Source organism: Ochotona curzoniae, unplaced genomic scaffold, assembly GCF_017591425.1.
Source record: "Ochotona curzoniae isolate NIBS_2020 unplaced genomic scaffold, NIBS_Ocur_1.0 scaffold_2453, whole genome shotgun sequence".
Taxonomy (NCBI): domain Eukaryota; kingdom Metazoa; phylum Chordata; class Mammalia; order Lagomorpha; family Ochotonidae; genus Ochotona; species Ochotona curzoniae.
Window position 1 is genome coordinate 15,333,512 of NW_024467094.1, and position 25,881 is coordinate 15,359,392.

Here is a 25,881-nt window from a genome sequence, read left to right on the forward strand (position 1 = left end):
CAGCCCCGAGGGCCTCAGGGCTGCCACCTGCATCGCTGTCCCTGCCAACCAGCCCCGGTCTCCCACAGCTCATTGAAGACCTGCGGAAGGAGCTGGAGCACCTGCAGATGTACAAGCTGGACTGCGAGCGGCCAGGTCGCGGCCGCAGCTCATCCGGCCTAGGCGAGTTCAACGCCAGGGCCCGCGAGGTGGAGCTGGAACATGAGGTCAAGCGGCTGAAGCAGGTGGGTCCCGGGGCCTCTGTCCCACAGGGCAAGGCAGCCATGGCGGTCAGGTGGGCTGGTCGTGCAGGACCCCAGGCCAGGGAGCCAGGTGGGCTAGTAGCCCCTCGCAGCAGCTCCAACTCCCTTGTGTTGGGGCTGGCCTTCCACCTCCCAGCTTGGTAGAGTGATTACCTCCGGCTGGCTGTAGTGGAGATCCCAGCAGTTTTCCTGTGTATCCGTGGCAGGGGGTGCAGCTACCCCTTGGCTGTGGTGCGTCGGGTGGAAGAGAAGGCTGTGGCCAGCTGCATACCAGGGCCTGGCTCTGGGGCTGCACCCAGGGACCCTGCATGCAGAGTTCCATTCCCCATGTTCCCGACAGTGCTGTCTTCCGGGAGACCAGGCAGGCTCGGAACAGGAGCCAGTGCCCCAAGGGGCAGCGGCCCTGTGAGCTGTAGATCCACACTTGTATCCTTCCAGGTCTCAGGCTAAGTAGCAGCCTCAAGCCAAGAGCAAGGACACGGGTGCAGGGTCTCCAGTGCCTGGGCCTCGGGGCCATGAGCAGGATCTGGGCAGGAGCAGCACCCTCGGATGCCCCAGAGATCCTGGGGCCAGGCTGGAGGCTGAGCTGCCCGCGGCCAGTGTGCCCTGGCAGGGCGCTGGGCGGAAAGGACAGTCAGGCTCAGGTGTCCAGGAGCTGCCCCCACCCCAGGCTTCCTGCTCCCATGCCTGCAGGAAGGGGAGGGAGATGGTGGGTGCTGAGGGTCCCGGGTGCCTCTCGGAGCTGACCTTGTCGCCTGCCCTGGCTCTCCCATAGGAGAACCACAAGCTGCGGGATCAGAACGACGACCTGAACGGCCAGATCCTGAGCCTCAGCCTCTACGAAGCCAAGAACCTGTTTGCCACCCAGACCAAAGCGCAGTCCCTGGCGGCAGAGATCGACACGGCCTCCCGCGACGAGGTAGCCGGCCCCGCCGCGCCGGGTCTGCTCGCAGGCGGCGCCGGCAGAGGGTCCGCCAGCGCAGGTTTTGCGGTCCGTTTTCACTTCCACTCACAGCAACTTGGGCGTTCCCCTCCACTTACTGCCTGGGCAGCCAGGACCCAGGGTCCCGGGGTCCTGCACGGAGGGCCCCAGGTTTCCCCTGCACCCACACCCACCTTTTCAGCGGGTGATGCCACCCAGGCCCCCAGAAGACCCTAGCTGCATGTTTGCTTTTTTGTTAAGATATGTTTTTATTGGCAAGGCAGATTTTACACAGAGAGAGGTCTTCCATTTGATTCCCTCCTCAAATGATTGCAGCAGCCAGAGCTGAACTGATTAGGAACTTGGAGCTTCGTCCAAGTCTCCCATGCGGGTGCAGGGTCCCAAGGCTTTGGGCCGTCCTCTGCTGCATTCCAGGCCACAAGCAGGGAGCTGGATGGGAAGTGGAACAGCTGGGTCCTTGAAGAGGTGTCCTAACATGGAATGTGGGTGTCACAAATGGCGGCTTACTCCTCAGTCCTACCCAGGACCCGGGCTGACCACTGACCTCAGGGAGCTTCCCTGATGAGCCAGGCAGCTGTCCCAGCCCAGGAAGAGTTCATGGCTCAGTGCTGCCACAAGGACCCAGGAAGGGTGCAGGAGGGGACAGGGTACCGTGGAGTGGGAGCAGCCACAGTGTTGGGCCCAGGAGAGTTTCTGTCCGTTCTGACTAAGTGCCCAAGGCCGGTTGGCACCTCTAGCCAACAGCTTCCTGTCCCTCCTCCAGACCAATCATCAGAGTGGGACGCAGACATGTGCACGGCTGTTGCTCCCCTAGAACTGCATGCTGACATAGCCCGGGGTCCCCTTCTCCAGGGTCTCCTGAGCCCCCTACACCGCGCCCCCAGCCCCGGCCTCTCAGCTGTCTGTCTCTTCACCTGCAGCTCATGGAAGCCCTGAAGGAGCAGGAGGAGATCAACTTCCGGCTGCGGCAGTACATGGACAAGATCATCCTGGCCATCCTGGACCACAACCCCTCCATCCTGGAGATCAAGCACTGAGCCCCGGGGGTGGGCTGCAGGGCAGTCCCCAGACCCTGGGCCGCGGGCGCAGGCGGGCCACTCACCCCCACCCCGTCGATGCATCCGTGCCCACCATGTGTCCCACATGCCAGTGTCTGTGTGCACGCGCCAGGCGTGAGTGGGGCCGTGGTTGGGGGTGACCCGTCCATGCACTTTAGCCCCTTGGGCCAGGGGCAGTGGGAACTGGAAAGGGAAGGGGCAAGGGCCGCTCCTGGGAGTCCCTGTGAGAGTGAGAACTGGAAGCCTGTATGTTGGGTCCTGGATAAATGATTCTACCTCTGGGGATTAGGATTATAAAGTGAGTGAGATGGTCTCTGCCCCTTCTCCTTCCCCAGCCACAAGTGGGGAGTGGGGAGCTCAGAGAGGATCTGGGGGAGCCTGCAGAGGGGGTCCTCGCTCGCACGGGCCCTGGCCAGCAGCCCCCATGAGGCAGGTACACAGTACCCCAGGGGCTCAGGCCTGCAGAGGAGCAGGCTGAGTGCTCAGCATTTTTAGGGTTCTTCATGCACGCCCCATCTGACCACTTCTGCCTTCCCCTTCTTGGTTTTAACACAATGAAGAGAAAAGCAGCATTCACTTGGCATCAGATGGCAGGACAAAACGAAGTGGGGGAGAAAGGAAGGCAAATGTTGCGGGTGGGCAACCAAAGAACTGATGGGGGATGGGTGTGGCTCCTAGCAGGTCAGGTTGGGACAGGTGTGGGACTGGGTCATCCTGCATCACCTGCCAGTTCCCCTCCTCCACTCGGTCTGGGGAGGGCGGCCCTAGGTTCTGGGTTTCTGAAGCTGAGCTCTGGGCCATTTGTCGGGGGTTTTAGAAACACCTGTGTCGGGCGGGAAGGTCGCAGGAAATCCTAGTCTTCCACCCTGTGAGCACTGGCAGGACTGACGCCTCGGGTCTGTGCTGCGATGCTGCGCTCCGCATGGCAGGGGCTTGGCGCCGGGTTTGCTCCCAGTCCTCCAGTGTGTCCCCTCGGTGCGGGGTCTCCTTCCTTTAGACGCTTGTGGGCTGGTTTTCTTCCATATACCTTGCATGAACGCAGGGTTGGGGCATGGAAGGTCCAGGGCTACAGGAGTCTAGGGCCTGCCAAAGGGGGGCTGTGGGCCATCCGGGCTTCCAGCTGCTCAGTAGGCTTATACACTTGCCGGATTGTGCTTCCTCCTAATCCGATGTTGGAGTCCATTCAGGCTGCAGAAAATAGGTTACATGGCTCCGACCCAGGACTCTGGGCCCAGGAACCCAGGAGCCCAGGCCGGGGGCTGGGGCTCCAAGGGCCAGTGGACAGGCAGTGAAAAGCATGAGACGGGCCAGGGAAGGCCATGCGGCTAGCTGGCCAGCGGCTGGCTTCCTCAGGGAAGGAGCTTCCGGCCCGTGGGCAGCATGTTGCTCGAGGCACTCATGCTCCCAGCTGCCCTGGTGGGGCCAGAGCTGCCCCCATCACAGCTGAGGGAGGGGAGGACTATCGGCCTGCCATGTTGTGCAGACTGTGGAAGTGCTGTGGGGACAGACTGTGCAGAGTCAGAAAGTGCTAGAGGGGCTTGTGGGACAGGGGCTGGGTTCCACACGGCACGCACGCCACGTCCAGCCTCCTGTCATCTCTGAATGTGTCTTAGAAAGCCTCGTCTGCCAACTTGGCGTTTTAAGATCATGTACTTTTTTTGTTGTTGTTTGGTTGGGTTTTTTTTTTTTGGATTTATTTATTTGAAAGACAGAGTTAAGAGATCTTCCACTGGCTGGTTCACTCCCCCCCAAACAGCTGCAGTGGCTGGGGCTGGATCAGGCTAGAAGTCGGAAGCCCAGAGCTCCTTCCGGGTCTCCCACGTGGGTGCACGGGTCCAAGGATATGGGCCATCCTCCACTGCTTTCCCAAACCATTAGAAGGGAGCTGGGTGGGTATAGAAGAGCCAGGTCTCCTAACTGACGTTCATATGGAATGCCGGCAAGGGCGGGACTTCACCCACTTCACCACAGCTCCAGCCCCCATGTGTGTTCTCAAACTTCTGACCTTGCGAACCGGGCGGACAGGGGTCCTTGGGGCCAGTTCAGAGCGTTGGGCGGTGTGGAGGAGCCTGCTCCCGCCTCTGCAGCGGGGCTGGCGGAGAGCCAAAGATGGCCTATGATCTCAGAAGCAGACAGTTCTGCGTAAATACACCCCCAGCGACACTCGGGAGATACTTTAAATGGGACGATCTCAACAATCCCCATGGCTGGGCTGGACCCCTTTCCTCCCCGTTTAATTGGTGTGGGTGCTGGCATCCGTATGTGATGATTCTGATTGGACTGGGTGACTTCACATTCAGGGGTTTTGGGGAGACGAGAAGACTGACGCCCTCCCCAGCGAGCTTAGCAGCAACCTGCCTGAAGGTGTGAGGTGACAGGAGGGTGAGGGTGCGTGCGCTTGGGATGTGCTCACGTCACACACCCAGCTGAGCCCCAGGTGACTCTAACAAGTAGAAAGCAGTGCCTCCTCAGCCAGCTAGGCTGCGTTCCAGGGCTGGGTATAAGAAAGTTCTAGCAAAAAGAAAATATGTCTATATATGTACACACATACTTTGAATTGGCCAGTTTAAATGAGTACACTTTAAGATTTATCGGAAGCAAATTCCTTTTTGTTGATGTTATTTCTGTCCTATTTAAAAACTCTAGGTTCAACAACCTGCCAAAGCCACTGAGTCTTGAAGTGGGGGCTTTCGGCACTGCCTGGTAACCCCACATGAGATTTAGAATGGACTATGTCCATATGGGGCTCATAGCTGTGTCAAGACCACCCCCACCCACCCACCCAAGGGGCTGGGGCGGTGCAGCCAGGGCAAGGCCCGGTCTTGCAAGACAGGGATCTGCACTGGCAAAAATGGCATTTGATGATGGCGTGTGCTCTGGGGCCATGGCCTCTCCTTGGTAGCTTGGCAGGTGCATGGTTCCTGACCCCAGGCTGGGAGGCCGAGCGCCTCCAGGCTGTTAGCAACACAGACCAGGTAGAGCCAGATCAGCCCAACGGAGTCCTCTGGGAGCCAACAAGTAGGGCTGTCCCCAGAGAGAAGCTGAGCAAGAGCTGGTCTGCTCCTGTGGTCCTGCGGCTTTTTCTTCTGTTTACTGCCAAGGCGGGGGAACGTTAGCGTCTTCCGTGCTAGCAGCCCGAGCAGCGTCCTGCCAGCCCCCGCAGGTTGGTGTCAGGTGTGCTTGCCCCAGCCGAAGCAGGGTTATGTGGCCCAGGAGGTCACCGAGCTGGCTCTCTGGTCCTGTGAGGGGCTTCCATGCCAGCGGGGCCCCTTTGGTGTTCCATGTCTGGTACGTTTTGCAAGTCTAAGTGTGACTGGCCCAGGGGGAGGTTTTGTGGCGTCACCCTACAGCTCATAATGACTCCTGAGGTAGGGGGATCTTGATTGAGAGGGCCAGTAAGGATGGCAGAGTTGCTGTCCACCAGCGTCTCTTTTCGTCCCAGCTCTCTGGGAGGCCTGTCCCCTCAGGGGACACTGCAAGCTGCTAAGACTGTTAAGTTAGAGGGGCCATGCCCTCAGCAGGGGAGTGGTAGGGGACTGTGTGCACTCACCCTAGGTACTCCCCAGGTCCTGACACCCTGCTGACTGCATGCTTGGCAACGCAGCTCTAAGGGATCTCATTGCTGCCCACCCTGGGGAGGATCACCTTCTAGAGAGTTCTGTGTCTGGTCAAGAGTGACACCACCATGCCCACCAGGTGCTCGCTTTCCCACATGCCCTTGGTGTCCTGACCTTGTAGGCGCCTTCTCTTTCCATTGCGACTACAATGTAGCGATGTCTGCTCCAGAGCCACCTGCTGGGCACAGCATCCCAGGGGAACCTGCCTCCCCTCCGCCCACTGGGAGCCGGCTGCCCTGCTGTGCTACGCAGGCTCTTGTTTCGTCTGCATGGTTTGGGGTCTTTGTCCTTGTGCCTTTTCTGCCCCATCACCACTGTACAGGATCGTCTGTGTCACCCACTGCCCCTTTTTCTATGTCTCTCCTGGGCCCTCTCCAGAGCCACGCGCAAGGCCATGCCCTGGGGCCCCCTCGGCCATGTCGTAGACTGTGTTGGTGATCTGGTACAGAACCTTCCATTGTTGTCTTAAGCGTGGGGGCTGGGACCCCCAAGCCCCTCACCCTGCCTGCAGCTAGTTTAGAAGCCTTGCATCCCAGGGAAGGGAAACTACAATGCAGCTTCTCCCACAGCCTCTTCCTGTGCAGACAGCCTGGGCTTCTCTCTCACTGGAGGATGCCCTGGCTGTGTGGCTCCAGGGGCTTAGCAGTGACCTGGGTGCAGGGTCTGTCATTTAGGCTGTATCTGTTATTTTGGACAGCCATGGCACAAGGAAGAGGCTTCCGGCTGCCGTCCCTGCCTGCTGGTAACACCTGGCCACTCCTCCTCCGCTGAAGGTGCTCTGACCGGAGTGCCGTTAAACACCCAGCTCGCGTCGGGACCTCCGCCGGACAGTGCCATGCCCAGGTCCTGGCCCGCTGGTTCCCTTCCTCACAGCTCTTCCTGCTGTCTTGTCTGGTCTCCCAGGGCGCAGGTAGATGCAGTTGCAGGGGTGGGGTGGGAGGGGGCCTCACGCCCAGTGCTTTGTAGATGGTTTCTGAAGCTCTGTGGGATTCCACTTGAATTGTTTTGCCCTAGGAGCCTCATCTGGCTTAGCTTTAGGGCTGCAGTGGGACTTGCACCCAGGGAGAGAGGGAGGGGTGGGGCCCTAGGGCCATAGCATCCCAGGGTCCTGGGCTCTTTGCCTCCAGCCTGCTTCCATGCGGAAGGGAACAGGCTTCCCAGGCAATTGTAGTGGACAGGTCACGGTGTAAATAAACACTTTGCTCTTCTTGCCTGACTTGACCCTGAGTTTCTGTGGCTGGGAGAGGGAGGGTGGATAAGATGAGGCCTGAGCGTGACCATCTTGCCCGGAAGCAACAGGCAGCTCCCAGAGTGCCGGTCGCTGTCCCCAGGGCCAGTGCTGTTGTGCCTAGGGGAGGAGAGATGGTTCCCAGGAGCTCCAGCACATCGTCATTGTTGCTGGGAGGTCCTCAGCTTAACCATGTTCTTGCCTTGCTTTCCCCATGGCCGCCACCCGGGCCACCAGGGATCAGCAGTAGCCAAGCCCTCTCCTGCAGCCCGCGCTCAGACCCATGGCCTGGAGCACCGAGGTGGCCCTTGGGTGGTCACCTAGATGGGCTTGAGCACCCACTTGCTGCCTCTACACAGCTCCTGGGGGGCTCTTGGGGCTGGTGTTCTCCAGAGCCTCTGTCCCCCTCCTACCCAGTGGCATCTTCCCTCTCAGGGTTGCCAGGTTCAGCAGAGAAACATCCAGAATACCCAGTGCACAGGAAGATGAGGTTAATAACGCAGGGAGCCCTGCCTTCTTAGGGGCTGGAGGTTAGGAGCCCAGAATAGCTTTATGTTCACAACACCTGTTGGGGAGGCCGTCAAATCACCTGTCTGGCACTCTGGAGCAGGTGGAGCATGCACAGCTGAGGGCACAGGGTGTCGCCTTGGCACAGGTTGTGTTCCCAGTTAGGCTGGCCCTCTCCATTGCAAACAACGCTCCCTAGAGGCCACGCTGCCCCCAGCACTCACTGCATGAGCCAAAAGATGCAGGCACAAGAAATCGTTCCAGCAACCGGCGCCATCTTGCTGGGGGCTCTGCGCCAAGTTCTAGGGACTGACACAAGCGAGACATCTGACCCCACTGAGGAAGGGGAGAGACATGAATGATGTCCAGGGGTGGAGCCGGTTGGAGCTCTTTCTCCAAGGAAGGGACTTTTCTAGCAAAGCACTGAAGGACCACAGGGATGCAGACATGCACCTGTGTCAGCTTTCACAGTCCTGCGGCTGAGAGGCTGCAGCCAGGCAGCAGGCAGAGCATTGGGCCAAGGTGGGGCTAATGGACTCTAAGTGGACGTCTCATCACAGCCTAATAGATGCCCGGTGTGGGGGAGAGGGCTGGGCTTACCACGGCGAGCAAAACACGCTCCTGGCCCAGGGAGCTTCTGGCGTGCACCGAGAGGCTCTGCGAGGCCTTGGCCGCATGTCCCAGTGACTGGGGGTTGGGGCGCAGGGAGTTACACCCCCTCAGCCTGTCTGGGTAGGGAGTTATCTGAATGGTTCTGGGTGACAGCAATGTGTGACCAGCAGCGAGGGTGCCCGACACCACTTGAAGAATCCAGGAGGCATCAGCCAAAATGGAGGAGGAAGAGGAGGTCAGGTAAGTGAGCTGGGACGGGGCGTGGGGGCGCCGAGTTCAGAGGTGAAGCCAGACAGGGACGGCACAAGGGCAGTGACATGGCAAGACAGTGCTGCCGGTTGAGCACCAGGACTGGCCTGGGTGGGCTTTCTGTTTCCGGGGGTGGGGGGTGGGAGCGGGTGTGTGGTGAGGTGCAGAGCGGGGGACGCCAGCGGCAGCCTGACCCTCCCCCAGGCCTGGGGCCTGGAACGGCAGGAGCTTATTTTCTGGGCAAAGGAGCTCTCTGGGTGCTTTGCTTGAGTTCGTAGACCCTCCCCCACCCAAGCCATATCAGCACTTACAACCTGCACTTAGGAATTTGGGCACAACCCAGTCTAATGGGCCAAAGTTTTTTTGGCGTGTATATACATGACAAGTTGGACTCGCCAGGTTCTGGTTGCAGGTGTGGTTAGGGAGCCAGGCTTCTCACTTTTACTGGGTGGAAGGGTCTAGCTCAGCAAACATGTTTACCTGGAAAGTGACTAAACCTCACACAAGGGTGGAAAAACAAAAAACCCTGCAGCCCCTCACTGTCCAGGCTTCAGGCCCGGCCTCAGGAGCAGCAGGTGGCAGCCACCCCTTGCCCCCAGCCACGGGTCCACAGCAGGAGCATCCCAGAGGGTCAAGGATGCCTTCTCCCTCTGGATCAAGTCCAGCTAGGGGCCTGCTCTGTGGACCCCTAGGGACACTGGGTCAGGCATCATTGTTTGCTCTGTGAGAAGCCCTGCTTGTCCCTCAAAAGCTCCTGCCCCCTCCCCTGATAGGTGGTTAATGACTTTGAACTAGGGCCCACTTCCTACAGCCTGTCTGAGCAGACCGGTGAACCTCCTCTGCTTTCCTAGCCCAAAGGGGCCCTTCTGGGGAGAACTGCACTCCCCAGGCTCTGCTACCACTCAGGTTTCCTGGCTCAGCCCAGGCTACTCCTGACCACAGCCTGAGTCTGTTTTGCAGTGTGGGAGAGGTTTGAGCCTGGGCTTGGGAGAGTTGGACCAGGGGCAGCAGCTCTCTGAGGCGTGGGGATGGGGGGAAAGGTGAGAGGAGACGAGGGATGTTCCTCCCGCCCCCCCTGACTTGGCTATATTTCTGTCTGTGATTGGGCAGACACCCCAAGGAGCTTTTGGCTAGTGCATACGCCCACGGAAACACAACAGCCTGAGCTAGAAGCATAAAGACATTAATTTTGGGGTTGACCAAACCAGGAGTAAGCTTGACTTGAGACCAAACACCAGACCCCTGAAAGGAAGGAGAGCCAGGAGTTTCATCCAGTCAGCTTTCGGGAGGGTCCTCCATATTCATCAGGCTTCAGGAAAGTTCTGGAAGGGTTCTGAATACATAGAAGGGGGCAGGTACGGCAGGCATCAGGCTTAGCAGCTGCCACCCTGGGTCCTCATTCGAGCTTCCTGCAAGTGTTCGGAACTGCTTGCTCTCTCAGCTCCAGCCTGGCCCAGTCCTGGCCATGGCAGGCTGCTGGAGGAGTGACCTGTCCGCTCACGCCCGGCTCTGTAAGACACCAGAGTGTTACGCCTTTCGTGTGGAGCTGGGGTTGAGATTTAACGTCACAGCAGCTTGGCAGGGGTGCGGGGTTCGGCTTTCTGTGTCGGACAGGGAAGGCAGGGATGGGATCACCGCACAGGGTGTCTCCAAGCAGTCACGGCACGTGGGGGTTCGCCAGCCCGAGAAGTGTGAGCCCCCAGGCTGCGACTGCATTCAAGGGTGTCTGTCGGGAGGGACACTGGATTACCTTCAGCTGGATCTGAGTCAAGGTTAGGTGATCTTCAGGGCTGAAGCCAGTTGAAGCTAAGAGCCAATGAATAGCAGGTGTGATGGGGCCTCAGCAGACCCTCCTGCCATGCCCACAGCCCTATCAGGTGTTGGTTACCTCGCCTCCCTTGAGTCAAGCCTGGGCCCTTGCCTGCAGCCATGAATCCTCCCAAGGCCTCAGATGGCAGGAGGCTTTCCAGGTCGGGGTCTTCCCTGCCTTCTGCCTTCTTGCTCCCCCATGTGGCTGTGCAGAGAAGTGAGCTCTCCCCACACCCCTAGGCTAGCTCCCAGCCAGAGCTGTCCACAGCCGGTGAGGTCAGCTCCGGCCTTCTGCCATCCCCAGACCCTAGACAGCACCAGACGATACAGAACTGCCTGGTCAGCCCACGGGAGCGTGGAAATGCTGTCTTTAAGTTGTGAGTGTGGGGTTAGGTGGTCACACTGCAATCGAGGGCTGAGAAGCGGGTGTTTCAGCCACCTGACCGCCAGCCATCCTCTGCCTTTCCCGAAAGGACTCCTCCAAGCAGTCTCTTACAACCCCAGCCTCCCGGGACGAAGGTCCTGGCGTCCATCCCGGGAGGGTCCTGCTGGGGGGCTGATGCTGGCTGAGATCCTGCTGCCTGGGGGTTCCTGACCCCATCCCATGAGGCACCTGGGATCCCTCCCCACATTTTAAGTATTTTGTTAATGGGAAGTCCACCACCACCAACTACGAGTTGGGAAAAGGCAGCTGAATGAAATACTGTCTGGAGGTGAGAGGAAGGGCAACCTGCTGGCCTGGAGAATGAATGGCTTCCATGTCTACGCCACATCTTCCCACCTGTTACGGGGTCCCCGCGCGCTGCCTCCTGTCCTCACTGCCCACGGCAGCCATCACTGAGGGGGCGGCGGTGGCTGCGAGACCCGAGTGAAGGGGAAGGCTGGCTGCTCCTGGGCCAATGGGGAGAGGGCCTGACGGCTTTGTGCCTCCTGGTTGGGGTGAGTGTGAACAAGGACGACCCTCACAGGGCTTCGGCTGAGGGTCCATGCTCCCACCTTGTGGATGTGGAAACATCCCCCGGGGCAGTCGAGGGGACACAGGATGGGCCCCTGCCAGAGCAGCCCAGAAGCCCCAAGTGTACAAGCTGTCAGCACTTCAGAAAGCTCGTTGGGCGGGGAGGGGAGGAGGATAAAAAAGAAAACTCGTGGGAGAATGGAACTAAAAGGGTGATTTGGCAGACAGGCCTGGTGGCACTGCAGGGTAAGGCGCTGCATTCCTGTGTCAGAGTCCATGAATTCTTGCCCAGGGGACACACGGAGCTCCCGCTCTGCCTGCCCAGCCCTGGTGTTTAGGGAGCAAAGTAGGAGATGGAAGAGCTCTCTGCCTTTTTTTTTTTTTCTAAAGATTTATTTATTTATTTATTTACTGGAAAGTCAGAGACACAGAGAGAGGTAGATCTTCCATCCATTGATTCATTCCCCAAATGGCTGCAATGGCCGGAACCGAGCCGATCAGAAGCCAGGAGCCTGGAGCTTCTTCTGGATCTCCCACATGGGTGCAGGGTCCCAAGGTTTTGGGCTGTCCTCGACTGCTTTTCCAGGCCACAAGCAGGGAACTGGATGGGAAGTGGAGCTGCTGGGACATGAACCGGTGCCCAAATGGGATCCTGGTGGTGTGTACAAAGTGAGGACTTTAGCTGCTAGGTTACCGCACTGGGCCCCTGCCTGCCTTTCAAGCAGGCACAAATGCTTTGCAAAAATGATTTTGAAGAATGCAGCATGTTCCAAAGCTGGGTGCCTGGTTTGAGTGCCGGCCCCTCTGCTTCCTGTCCAGCTCTGGAAGACGGGTGATGTGTCCAGTGTGCTGTCCTTGCTGTCCATGTGGGAGACCTGGACGGACCTTCAGCCTGGGACACTTGGGAGTGAATCGGGGGACAGAAGACCTCTCTCCTTGCAAATATACATTTTCTGGCACCTCCACCCCTCCCCCAAAAGAAAGCAAAACCCTTGCTGAAATCCACACTTGGAGGGAATCTTAAAAGTTCATGCAAAATACATACTGTAAAATACGTATTATAAAGTTACAGATTTCAAAAAACACATCACAATAAACTTCAACTTTCTACGAACTTCCCGAAGACCCTTCCGACTGTAGTAACATCTGCATGCCGCGTGGAGCGTCCTAAAGTGACCTAGACGTTGACGCGAGGTGCCTGGAACATGTTCCCAAGTCAGATCCTGCCCATTTGATGTGAGGGACCCGGGGATTTGCAGGTCCGAGCTGGGTCCTAGCGCCACGGCAGCTGCAATCGCGGTGCGCAGCCCGACCCTCCCGGCCGCCGCCTCCACCCTTCAGGGTTTTCCAGCCGGAGCCCCCGTGCCCACCCGCACAGAAACGACGCGGTCCATCCCACTCCGCAGCGGCCGCGTTGCTCCACCTCGCGGCCGCCTGCTGTCTACGCCGGTGTCCCTCGGGGATGCACCGGACGGGAGCAGCCAGCTCCGTCCGCAGGTCGCTAGGTGCGGACGCCAAGCTTGGGACCCCGAGCTGGGCCCGAACCGGGGGTGCAGAGAGAGCCCGAGCGGCCGGGGGCGGGGCCGGAGCGGGGGGCGGGGCCGGAGCCGGGGGCGGGGCCGAGGCGGGACTGCCCGCCCCTTCGCGCCTGCGCCACCTCCCCTCCACTGACAGCTTCCACTCCCTGCTCGCCTGTCAGGCGCGGTGGCCAAGTGGTAAGGCGTCGGTCTCGTAAACCGAAGATCGCGGGTTCGAACCCCGTCCGTGCCTGTTCCAGAAGGTTAGGGCTTTCGCTTGGGATTTAAGATCTCCTTGCGATTGCTAACTATGCAGTTTTTTCCTTTTTGGATTCTACTCGGGTCTTGTCGACCAGGGGCGTGCGTCTTCTCTTGGCCATTCCGGGCCTGGTGTCGGCAGGAGGGCGTTCGGGTCATGCCGGAAGCTTCCAGAAGGGCGCGGGAGCTTGTGGGGAGCAGGGTGTGAGGGCCGCGCCCTGCCCATCCCTGGTGAGCCGCCCCTTCAGTCTGTCCCTAACCCGCACCCCGCAGACTCCGGGATGGGGACACCCCCACCCCGGGCTTCACCCCACACTTGGGCGAGGGGCGAGAGCGCCGCTGTTCTGTGGGATCCGGGTGAGCGGGAGGCGCGCCGACCCGGGCTTAGGGATGGGGCAGCTTCGTCACGACTCCCCTCAGCGGCCTTGGCTGCCAGTGCCTTGGCCCGGACAGGGTCGGGGGGCAGAAAGCCCGGCGCCTGCCCCCTTGCCCCGCACGGTGGGCTTCTTGAGAGGGGCACCTGGGAGCCTGGGTCACCAGCGCCCCTGGATGTAGGAGAGCGCCCCAGCGGGAAGGCTGAGGGCAGCCGAGGCTAAGTCCGTATGAGATGCCAGGCACAGACAAGACCAACGTGTGTGAGACGCTGGGGCAGCAGGCAGCCCCGGCTCTGGGTCACCAGGGCCGATCCCAGGTGAGGATGCAGGCAGCCTGGGAGGAGAGACACCTGGGTTGAGTTTACTGCGTGTTAAATCGCTTACACTCCCTACATTCCACTGCCTTAGATTGCAGAATTAGAAAGGTGAAAACACACACACACACACACACACACACACACACACACACACACACACACACACACACACACACACACACACACACACACACACACACACACACACACACACACACACACACACACACACACACACACACACACACACACACACACACACACACACACACACACACACACACACGCCCCGCCCCGCCCCGCCCCGCCCCGCCCCGCCCCCCTCTGCCACCACCCAGTTCCTCAATGGCTGTGGTCTCCGGTTCTGAGCTCAGCCCTTGGAGCCTGGACGGGGTGCAGAAGCCAGGGGCCCTGGAGTGGCCCCAACCGTCTGTCCCTGGGCACCCCGGGACCCTGGCTCCCGCCTCGCAGGGGCTCTGACCAGGCCCCCTCCCTGATGAGCAGGGCAGGAGCCACCTCCCCTCATCCCGGCCCCTGGACAGCTCTCCCCTTTTGCTCTTCACTCGCCTCCTCCCCCTCCAGGGTCTAGAATAGAAAGTAGGGCTTCTGCCAGTGCGGGCTGAGAGCGCCCAGGCGGACACTGTCACTTGTGGGCGGCTAAAACCTCTACGATATTTTAAAAAATCTTTTCTGTCAGCCATGTTCCCATGAGTGACTGTTACTTAAAAGCAGAATTTGGCAGCCACATGTATACATATTTCTGTGTGTAATGAATTGTGCTATGAGTTTCGGTCCCAAAGTCCAGCCTAGGGAGATGGTTTTAGAGTCTTTTGTTGCTTACTAAGACACGGATTCAAAGGTTCATTGTGAAGAACCCGCCGAAGTGTTGAAGCTCTTTCCTCTCTGCCCCAGCCCCGCAGGGTTCTCTTCCTTCCCCTTCGTTCCTTCGCTCTGTGGAGCAGCTGGGACTGCCTGGCTTGCCGAGGTGCTATGCGGTCTGTGCTTTGCTGACAAAAAGCCTTTAGATTCCAGTTCGCTCCTGCGTCCCGAGCATTTCCTACAAGTGAGCTGCTGGATCAGTCATGCGTAGTGCTCTGAGGGGGCTGGTGGCGCAGGCCAGGAGTCGCTCAGTTTCTTGTCTGGGACCACTTGATGGGCTGGGCCATCATCCCGCTCCTTTATGTCCTTTAAAAAAGACAGCTGTTTACTAATAACCTATTTGAAGGGCAGAGACACGGACAAGTAGAGATCTTGTAGTCATTGGGGCATTCGCCCGCAAACCCGTTGCACCTGCGGCCAGGCCAAGCGGAACCGCAGGAGGCCAGAACTAAATTCAAGGTGTGCATTACCAGGAAGCTGGAATGGGAAGCAGAGCTGGGACCAAACCCTAGAAATTCAGCCACACGGTGTGGGTGTTCTAGCACTGTCTCAGCTGCTCTGACAACTGCCCCGTGTTGGTCACTTTGGCATTTCCGGCAGCTGGAAGGGAAGGGGAGCCCTGGCGCACTGGGTGTTCTAGAGTGTCCAGGGACGTTTCCATGGAGGAAGTGATGTCCAAGCTGGGCTCTGTAGAATGGAGTTGGGCAGGGTACCCCAAGGCCTAGGAGCATTTCTGTCTTTTTTTTTTTTTAAGATATATTTATTTTTAGGGTTCGGCACAGTAGCCTAGTGGCTATGGTCCTCACTTTGCAAGTGCCAGGATCCCATATGGGCACTGGCTCTTATCCTGGCAGCTCCACTTCCCATCTGGCTTCCTGCTTGTGGCCTGGGAAAGCCTTGGGACCCTGCACCCACATGGGAGACCTGGATGAGGCTCCCGTCTCCTGGCTTCAGATCAGTGCAGCTCTGGCTGTTGGGGCTGCTTGTGGAGTGAATCATTGAATGGAAGATCTTTGTCTCTCCTCCTCTCTGTATATCTAGATTTTCAATAAAAAATAAATAAATAAATACAGAGAGGAAGATCTCCCATCCACTGGCTCACTCCCCACGAGGTTGCAGTGGCTGGAGCTGAGCTGATCCGAAGCCAGGAGCTTGGTGGGGGGAGTCACAGAGGGAGGGGAGAGGAAGGGTCGCTGGCACCTGGGGAGCACGGCTGTGAGGGAGTTGAGTGTGGACAGACACTGCTTGTTCTGTCTGCGTGGGACGGGGTGGAGGAGCAGGGGTGAGCAGATGGAGAACGCCTTCTGCCACTTCCTTTCATGTGACTGAGGCCAGGCGACTGTGGCAGTCTTGAAGGGGCAGCACGCACATGGGGTGTGTTGGGGGAAACGTAAGAATTAATTCAGTCACAGAGGCCATGGGCCAAGCTGAGCTTCATGGTGCTGTGGCCAAAGGCTCCGACATTTTCTAGATGCTGACCATGCCCACCGAGAGGAGTCCTGAGTGAGACAGCGGGGGGGGGGGTGGCACCTCACTTCTAGGAAGCTGCCGGAACCCTCAGGCACTGGGCATCATGTAGAGGGAGCCGGGCCTCCTGCCTGATCCCCACCCTCTCCGCTCCCCAGGGAAGGTGCATGCTTGGTGTGGCCGAGCGAGGCTCACGCCAGCAGAGAGCTGAGTCCTTGGTGGGAGTTGGCACCTCTGCCGGTTCTCCAGGGCGAGGGGTACGTCTTGTCTAGGAATTAGGTGGACCAAGAAAGAGGCTTTTTATGAGATGCTTGGATGAGACGGGTGAGACACAGCTTGGGGCATCTGCCAGCTGCAGGTAGCACACACCCTGGAAGGCAGCCAAGGGCTCAAGGACTGCTGTCCCTGCCGCCTGCACCGCGCAATCGCAGACGGCACTTCTGGCTCCTGGGGGCATCTTGGGGGGGCACCCAGTGGGTAGTCTGTCTCTGTGTCTTTATCTTTCTGCCTTTGAAACAAAATGAGAACAACTTTTTTTAAAAAGGGGTTTTTATGTTAGCCGTTCTATGAAAGAAGAAAAAAAAAAAACCAGCAACTTCTTTTCCTATAGTTATGGAACAGTCAAACTGGAAGAAAAGAGAAAAGTCACATCCTAATTTTCCTGGTGAAGAGACTAGTCTCGGAGGCAGGAAACGCTGCTCTGAGGCTGCATGGGTGGCAAGCTCGGCCCTGGGTGTGTGCTCCCATCTTTATGGGATGCTGGCACTGCAGGCAGTAGCTTTACCCACTAGACTGTGATGTCAGCCCCACAGTTGTTTTTTTTTTTTAAGATTTATTTATTTTTTTACTGGGAAGGCAGATTTACAAAGAGATAGAGAAAGAACCTGTGTCCACTGGTTCACTCCATAGGTAGCCACAATAGCCAGAGCTGAACTAATCCTAAATCAGGAGCCAGGAGTTTCTTCTGAATCTGCCATGTGGGTGCAGGGTCCCAAGGCTTTGGGCTGTCCTCAACTGCTTTCCCAGGCCACAAGCAGGGAGCTGGATGGGAAGTGGAGCTGCTGGGATTAGAACTGGTGCCCATATGGGATCCCTGTGCATTCAAGGCAAGGACTTTAGCCGCTAGGCCACTGCATCGGGCCCTCCATGGACTACTTGAAGATCCTGCCTATGCATGGATTTCTATGTGTGTCTTTTTTGCATCAAAATAAACTTATCTTTTAATTCAGTTTTGCATAAACTGCTTGAAATCCCTTCCTGTGGCCTAGTAGGTGGGGAGTTCCAAGTTCCCATCTTGAACCTGGCCCAGCCCTGACCACTGCAAGCATTTGGGAACTACACGGGTGGATGGGACATCTCCTTCCCCTCCCTCTTTCCTTTTCCCCTTGTTTTTTTTTTTTTTTTTTTTAAGATTTATTTTGTTTTTATGGGAAAAGCGGATATACAGAGAGGAAGATCTTCCGTCCGATGACTCACTCCCCAAGTGAGCGCAACGGGCCGATACTGTGCCGATCCGAAGCCAGGAGCCTCTTCTGGGTCTCCCACGCGGGTGCAGGTTCCCAAAGCTTTGGGCCGTCCTTGACTGCTTTCCCAGGCCACAGGCAGGGAGCTGGAAGGGAAGCGGGGCTGCCGGGATAGAACCGGCGCCCATATGGGATCCTGGGCGTGCAAGGCGAGGACCTTAACCACTGTGCCATCACGCTGGGCCCTCCCCTTGTTTTTCAAGTAAAAATTTTTAATAAGGTGACTAGGGTGGGCCTAGGAAGGGATGCCAAACAGGGGAGTCAGGGCACAGGGGCAGCATCTGTGTCCTATGGGGTGTTGGACCCGGTGCAGGCCGAGCCTCCCTACCCATGCAGAAGGATGTGTTCAGTGGGGTGGCGGGGCACTGACTCTTGATGCTCGGCACTCCCACCTCAGGGCTGGGAGGCTGTCTTGCCGTGGAGGTGGACAGAGCAAGAGTCATGGTAGACTCAGAGAGACGGAGGGAGGGACATGCTGTCCCCGGGTGGTGGCCTTGCTGGCATGCTCCCTCGGAGCAGCCGGAAAGGGCAGCAGGCTGGAAGCTGGGGGACGGCTGGCCTCAGGTCTGTGCTGACAGGCCAAGGGACCCTTGACCCTGCCTGCTCGCCCATCGGCACAGGGTGGTTAGTGATAACCCCTGTGATCTGGGCTGCTCAGGGGACCATAAGAGACCCTCCCAGGACAGGGCTTTGGCTTTCTGCTTGGTTTCTTTATTTTCATCCATTTGAAAAGCAGAGAGAGTGAGAGACTGACCTTCAAATGCCCACAACAAGAACCTAGACCTTCGTCTGGATCTCCTGCCTGGGTAGCAGGACCCCAAAGCACCTGAGCCGTCCTTTACTGCCATTCAGAACACTTTAGCAGGGAGCTGGACTGGGTCTTGAAGTGACCCTCGGAAGGGGGACAGGGCTGCCCGATGGTGGTCCACACTGGCCACACAGGGCGTCTGAGTCAACGCGCTAAGCAGGGGGCAGAGACCCCAGCTAAAATCAAGTGGGAGTTGCAAACAGTTTTTTTTTAAATTTATTTATTTATTGGAAAGTCAGATATACAGAGTGGGGGAGAGACAGAGAGGAAGATCTTCCGTCCGATGATTCACTCCCCAAGTGAGCGCAATGGCTGATGCTATGCCGATCTGAAGCCAGAAGCCAGGAACTTCTTCTGGGTATCCCACACAGGTGCAGGGTCCGAAGCAGGGAGCTGGATGGGAAGTGGAGCTGCCAGGATTAGAACCAATGCTCATATGAGGTCCTGGCACATTCAAGGCGAGGACTTTAGCCGCTAGGCCACACCGCTGGGCCCTGTTGTGTTTTTTTTTTTTTTTTTCTTTTAATGGAGCAGAAGAGAATAATGCTGAGCATATATTGAAGGCATAAGAATTGTTTCATAAAATGTTTTTGCGTGTGTGTGTGTCCATGTGCACACACAGAGCTCTGGTGGGGCTTGGCTGGGCTCGGAAGCCTCTGTTGGAAGCAATGCTTCCGTAAAGACAGCTGAAGGAGTGTTTGACTCAGGAACCTGCTTGCCAACCTCACCATCAGAATAGCATTTTTACCTTTTCAGTTATTCATACAATACTCACCTTTGAGTCAGCTCACTAACCATTTTAGCGATGTCTGTCAAGTTTACGTGTACAACTGCAACTGAGCGTTTAATCCTGCTCAAGGCCATCTCCTATGAGTGGATGGAGGATGCCAGTGCAAGGAGCATTATGCCAAAGTGCTTTCCACAAGCCAAGCTGTGAGGTCGGGCCATCTTGACCCTGCTCTGGGTCCCCTCTGGCCCTGCTGCATGGCTGTCCCCCCAGTGAAGCAGAGAACAGGCCCTGTCAGACAGGCCCTGGTCCGAGCTGGCCAAGGAGCTGCCTTGCGAGGTAACTGCCCGGGCCTGCATATCTGCCTTTCTCGGTGCCCTGCCCCATGCTCGCAGAATTTCTTTTCTTGTCCAGCTTTGATTCTATTGATAGGATTAGGTGCCCCCCATGGCTGTGTCCTTTGATGTGGTCAGGGGGCAGCAGGGGGATTTAGGGCCCAGGGAGCAAATCTTAATCTTCCTTGGCTTCTGTGGGCTCAGCGCTGGGGTAAGCCCCTTACATCTCTGCCCTTTGATCCCCCAGGACACCAGCGCCTCCAGGCTCCTGGAGTCCCAGAGAGCCTCAGGCCTGTCAGATCCGGAGAGAGGAATGAAAGGGGGGCGCTCGAACCCCCTCCAGCAGGACCACAGCACCCTCTTTCTTCCCTTCTAATCCCGGGCTCCCACAGAGCCCCCGGCCGGCCAGCCGGGCCCCTTCTGGGCACCAGGCATCTCTGCATGAGCCTGCCCATCTGCCCTTGCCCCTTGTAGACCCACAGCCTCCTGGAGCATCTGTTTCTGCACGTGTCTGTACTGCCAGGGACCAGCCATGCGGCCCACCACAGTGAGGCTGGGACAGAGGCTACACAAAGATGTGGCCTGATTTTCTTTGGCTCCAAGGGCCGGCCTGAAGCCAGGACAATCTGTATCAGTGGTTATTTTGGCTTCCCCGTCAGCCTCTGTGTGCAGGTCTCACGAGAGGTATGGGCTGGTCCAGCCAGGTCCCAGGTGATACACGCAAACCTGGGGCCTGGGGCAGGATGTTGCTAGCCCAGGGGTTCCCACGGACCTCCAGTGTTGGGGAAGCCTGCGTCCTAGTGTCATCCAAAGTACCCCCTAAAAGAACACGGTATTTCACATCTCAGCCACGACGTTGCTGGAGGGCAACTAGAACCAGGATCTGGGAACACAAACTTCACATCCCAAGAATGCCAAGTAGCACGTGGGGTGTTTAGCGCCAGTGGTCTCCTAGATGGGCCACAAAGGTCTCTCACGACTCCTTGCCAAACTTCGGGTTCCAGGTGGGGAGGGGGATGCCTGGGATGGGGCGCGACCCAGGCTCCGAGTGGCCGGCAGAGGGCTCCCTGCACCGGGCTTCGCGGGAGGGAGCGCAGGCAGTGGCTCTGATGGGTCAGGGCAGGGAAAGGGAAAACTATTGGGGTTAGGGGGCTGGAAGGGTTGCGTCGCCGGGAGGAAGGCACCGGAGGCTATGGGGACGGAGCGCCAGGGTGGTGCAGACAGCCGGAGAGAGGGGCGCCCGGGTCGCGCCCGCACCCCTGCCCACTGTCCTCCGGGCGGGTGCAGCGGGAGCGGGCATCGCGGCCGGGGGCGGCGCCGCCGAGGGGCGGGCGGGGGGCGGGCCGGGGCGGGGCGCTGGGCGCTGGGCTCCGGGAGGCGGTGCGCTCGGGCGGGCGCTGGCCGCGTCCGCCCTCCGAGAGCCGCGGGGCGCGCAGCCTTCCTGATGTGTCACCAGCACGTGGAGCCAGGTCGGACCGTGCCAGCCGGCAGAACCCCCCTCAGCCCCCGCTGCGCTCCTGACCTTCGAGGGGTCTCACGGCCCTGTTCCTCTTGCCACCGTGTTGGGTTCATCCCGTTTGCGGAGGTGATCCCCAAGTCTCGAGCTGGGCGAGCGAGGCCACGGGCCCTGGGCAACTGGCTAGGCGCACTGGGGGCGTCCAGAACGTCGGGGCGCGGAGTCCTGGTTCTTGGTGAGGCTCCCCGGGACACCAGCGGCAAAACGAGGGCGCGGCCTTGCAGCGAGAGGCGCCTGTGGCTCGGCCGGGCCCCAGCCCCACGGCCGGCCAAGCCGAGCGCAGGTAACCGTGGCGGCGCGGAGCTGGGCCTCGCGAGCGCGGCGTGGGAGTGTGACCAGGTTTTCTTGCGTGTATCTGGCTCGCACTCCAGTGGAAGGCGCCTGTCTCCGCGCCTCCCGCCACGGCGCAGCACTGTCCCTCGGGATGGCGCGCGTCCTGTAACCCTTCGGGGGCTGGGTTTGGAGCCTGCAGCCTGAGGTCTGGCGAGGCGGCAGGGTGGCTTTCCGGGGGTTGGGGAAGCGCCATGTGGGGACAACTTGAAGCCGTGGACCCGGTGGGTGACCAGATCCAGCCCTGGGAAGCCCGTCGAGGGGTGTGCCTCATCCCAGACTCCCAGACGGATGGGAGCTGAGGGCTGGGTCTTTGCGGGCGAGATGAGGGTGTCGGTTCAACTGGCCTACAAAGTCCCAGTCCTCGGCTAGCCGGACCCTGCGTCGTCTTCGCACTCCACTGCAAACTGGCTTCCTCCCGGACCCCCGGTGTGGATAGTGGGTCCTGCGGGGTTCACGCTCCCGTCGGATGCGCCTTTCCCAGCTCGCCGCTGGAGAAGGTGGTGAAGCGCAGTCACCCTGGGCCGGGCTGGGTGGGGGTGGGGGATTGGGAATCCACACGCGGTGTTGCGCCGGAGAAACGGCTGTGCGCCTGCAAGTGTGAGCTGGTCTCCGTGGCCGGTGCCCACAGGATGCAATGCATCTCGGCTTGCTTAAGGGCCTCGCCATGCCGGGACTGGCGGGCCCCTCTATTCTGCAGTCACCCAGCACGCTCTGCCCTGCTCGGCTGTGCTTGCGCCGGACTGGGGGTGGGTGCGGCGGCCTGCCTCCGTTAAAGGCGGTAGAATGGGGTGGTAGGGACTGGCAGAACTGCCCCAGGGCAAGTGGGACTCCGGTGGGGGGTTAACCCTGGCCTCCCCACCCTCCTCACTATTTCTTTGGCTGGGTTCTTGTGGGCTGGCCTTTTGTTGGCTGACATATGCAACATAATGCTGTTCCCCCCCCCCCCCCCCGCCCTCTTCAACTATTTGCTGAAATTCCCCCTCCTAAATGCTTTTACCTGTTTCTCCAAGTGCTTCTGCTTCCCAAGAGGGAAAACAACCTCTCCCCGCCCCCACCCCCCCAAGCCTACGGTGTGTGACGCTGTGAGGGTAGGTTGTGTTTGGGCTCTTGGCGGTTCGCGCCTTGGGGCAGTGCGGGGAAGGTGACTTGAACTGGATCAAGTGCTGGCTGATGAAGTAGGCTGCTCCTGGCTGCTGCCGTTGCCTGGCTTTGGAAAGCAGGAGAGGTTTCACGGAGTGGGGAGGAGGGCGCGGGAGAAACCAGCCTGGCCAGATTGGATCCTCTGGGGGAAAGTTGTGCAAAGTCGAGTTCAAGGGGGACTTTCACTGCAGGCCTGTGGGCCACGTACGGTGTAGTCCTGACCCCCAGGGTTGATGGCCTGCAGGGCCAGAGCCGAGAGCAGCCCAGTGTGTGTGGGGTAAGTCGGCTATGGGGGCACCAAGGAGGGGCCCAGCCCTTCCCTGCGGATGGCCTGACAGTGTGATAGGCAGACGCACAGTGGCTGGAGAAGGGCGTCTTTGGCCAGGGTGGATCTCTGAGCAACTCGATCTTCTTTCTGTTGTAAGATAGACTCCTGGAGGCGGGTGGCCAGTGGGAACTTCAGCCGGAGGAGGCTTTGCCTCTCCTTAAGGAAAAGCTCCCGCTGTGGCCCGGAGTCTGCTGGCCAGGTTCTCCCTTGGAACCAGCATCTCTCTGGGTCCTGGGGATCTAATGGAAATGTCAGTGAGTTGCAGATCTCCAGAATATTGCATGGCCATAAAACCCGCAGCAGCAGGCTGGGCCAGTGTGGTGCAGAAAGCAGGCTGGGCTGGCTGCTGTGCACCCACCCCAGGGTGGGGGGCAGGGCAGGCATTCGGACCACAGGGTTTTCAGTGGCCTAGGCATGTCCAGGAGCCCGGCGACGCTGCCTCAGACCATACCTGGGTCCCTCTGGCTTGCCAGAGGGGTTTAGGACTTTTTAGGAAATGACTTGGTGCTTCAGGTCTTTGGGGGACTTGGGAGATGAGGCGTCCAGGCGATGCTGACGGGGTCGGTCGGTCGGTCGGTCGGGCGCTGGGATGGGCTGGCCTGGCCTGGCCTCCAGCAGCTATTTCTACTGTGAAGCTGCCTCGTGGAGGAATCCTCTTGCGTTTTGACTGTGCTTTCAGAGTTCACCCATGCTGGTGCCGCCTTCTGCCTCTCCCACCCGTGCCATCCTCTGAAGATGGGCGCCTTTAGATTTCAAAGAGAAGTGGCTGGACAGTTTGCCTTGGAGCCTTTTTCTGCAACTAGCTAGATGCCAGGTGGCCTACTGGGCAGGGGGGTGGAAGGAAAGATTTTAGCCGCCCAGCAGGGAGATGCACCCCCTGGAGCTTAGTAACTCCTAAAGGTTGTGCCTCCTGGAAGAAACTTGCATTCCCTTCACTCTTAAGGAAATTGCAACCTGGTGAATAATTAACCCCACTCTTCTAGTTTTCTTTTCTTTTCTTTTTTTTTTTTAAGATTTATTTATTTTTATTGGAAAGGCAAATATGCAGGGAGGAGGAGGAGGAGAAAGAGAAGGGAAGATCTTCTTTCCGATCATTTACTCCCCAAGTGGCCACAATGGCTGTAGCTGCACTGATCTGAAACCAGGAGCCTGGCGCCTCGGTCAGGTCTCTCATGTGAGTGCAGGGTCCCAAAGCTTTGGGACATTTTTTTTTTTATTGTTTTCCCAGGCCACAACAGGGAGCTGGATGGTAAGCAGGACCACCAGGATTAGAACCAGTGCCCATGGGATCCCAGCGCATGCCAGCTGAGGACTTTAGCTGCTAGGCTACTGTGCCAGGCCCTCTTTTCTTTTTTTTTTTTTTAAAGAAAAATAAAATCCCAATCTCTTGAGAGATTAGTGATCAGTTTTTGTCCAGGGGATTGGAATGTCAGCCCTGTTGCCTGGAAGTTTTGGAAAACCCTCCAGGTTTTGTTAGACTGCTCCCCTAGGGTCTTGGTCTCTTGTTCCTGTAGGGCTCCTCGTGGTGAGCCCCCATGCCCCCTCCCCTAGGTCTGGTAACAGCTTGGGCCTCTCTGTAGGACTCGGTTGATTCCGCTGCCGAGCCAGTAAATATTTGGCTGGTCTGAGTTCTGTTACACAAAAGAACAGCCCTGCTCCTCTGCGTGAAGTCCCTGGCAGAGGGTTGTCTCCGAAGCAAATGATCTTTTTAGTTTGAGTTTTTCTCTGGAAGCAGCCTAGGGTGAGGGCCATGCCGGTGCAGTGTGGGTCCACGGTACCAGGTTCAAGTCCTAGTGGCTGATCCCACCTGCTGGTGGCCTTTGCCAAGTGACTTGGGTGACCCAGTTTCTTCCCTTGTGCAATGAGGCTTAGGATCCCTACGTTGTAAGGGCATGGTGAGCCCTCTATGAAATGTGCATGAGCAATCCCTGGCACAAACCAGTTGGGGCTGCCAGTGTGTACGTGTTGGTTGAGGAGGGTGCAGAGTGATGGGGACCCAAGGGTGACTCTGTGGCTTGCTACTGTGTGGCCTTGGGCGGACCCCTTCGCCCTCTAGGGTCACGGGCCGTTATCTGGGAGCACCTTGGCTTCTCCTGCCTGATTTTGCTGATGACCAACTCTGTGTGTGTGCACGTGAGTGTGTGTGATGAGACAGGCATGGGCCCTCACTGCCCACTTGGGTTTGTATCTCAGCTCTGAGCAGAGGAGGGGTGTGGGGAGGCCTCTCTGTGTACAGGAAAGAGGTGGAACCTCTCCCAGCAGGAGTGGGACCCCAGGGGAGCAGCAGCGAGGGCTGGGAAAGGTGGAGGGGTCTGGGTGAGCCAGCTCAGAAGCCTTCTGGGAATCCTGGTGTGTAGCTGGGGGCTCCTCCCACACATACTCTGCAGGGAAGCCAGCCTGAAGGTCCCCGGGACTCCTGGGTTGTCGCTGAGCACATTGTAGGAAAGGTCTAAGCAAGGGTGTTGGGCTTGCCCTGGCCACCCAAGGCCTGCTCCATCACTGACCCAGTGGGAGAGCTGTGTTGCTGGTCCAGGTCCACAAAGTAGGGTGCAGAGTTGAAGGCAGCGTGAGCAGATGGGGATGACTTGATAATCTCCAAAGTGCTAGAGTTTAGGGGATGGGATGGGGGACAGCACAGATTGTGGCCTGTATTCTCTGTGATGTGTTGTTGGTGAAGCTTTGTAAGTTTCAAACTACAAGTGGGCATAGTCCATACTGGTTTCCATTCTTGATGAGCCTCTGGGAGGCCTCCCTGGCCTGGGGCAGGGCTTAAGAAGGGACTCAGAGTAGGTGACTTTTCACCCACTATGGGTGCTCCACTCTCTTCCCCTTGGCACACCCTGGGGAATTTGGAAATCCTCCTGGAGCCCGGAGCTTGCATCGTACTGCCCAGGGCAGCAAGGGAGGAAGCAACCTGTGGCTCTGATTGCAATCTCGGGTTAGCTGGCCCTCCTGGGGCCCCAGAGCACCCCCTCTTCCCTGTCAGCTGGCCTCTGAGCCTATTGCACTGCCACCTTGCATGCCCCTAGGTCCCTGGGCCAGGAGGTGCAGGGGAGGCCTGGGGAAGGGCGCGGGAGGCCCTGGGGGCTGTGCAGCTGGGAAAGTTGGATTCCTCTGCGAAGAGTTTGTGGCCAATCCT

General features: G+C 58.5%; 1 protein-coding gene and 1 non-coding gene across 5 annotated transcripts in view; both read left to right on the forward strand.

The window, feature by feature from the left end:
* The window catches only part of RAB11FIP4 (RAB11 family interacting protein 4), a 92,642-nt gene extending 88,687 nt beyond the window's left edge, over window positions 1-3,955 (forward strand). For all 4 annotated transcript variants that reach the window (XM_041001048.1, XM_041001050.1, XM_041001052.1 and 1 more), the window contains 3 exons: window positions 69-224; window positions 1,018-1,161; window positions 2,106-3,955. In XM_041001048.1, the coding sequence (XP_040856982.1) occupies window positions 69-224; window positions 1,018-1,161; window positions 2,106-2,222 (417 nt within the window). In that variant the 3' untranslated portion in view covers window positions 2,223-3,955. The remainder of the gene's footprint in view (window positions 1-68; window positions 225-1,017; window positions 1,162-2,105) is intronic.
* Window positions 3,956-12,918: 8,963 nt separating this feature from the next.
* Window positions 12,919-12,990, forward strand: TRNAT-CGU. Its single transcript has one exon. It is a non-coding gene; the product is annotated as a tRNA-Thr (tRNA).
* The last annotated feature ends 12,891 nt before the right edge of the window (window positions 12,991-25,881 follow it).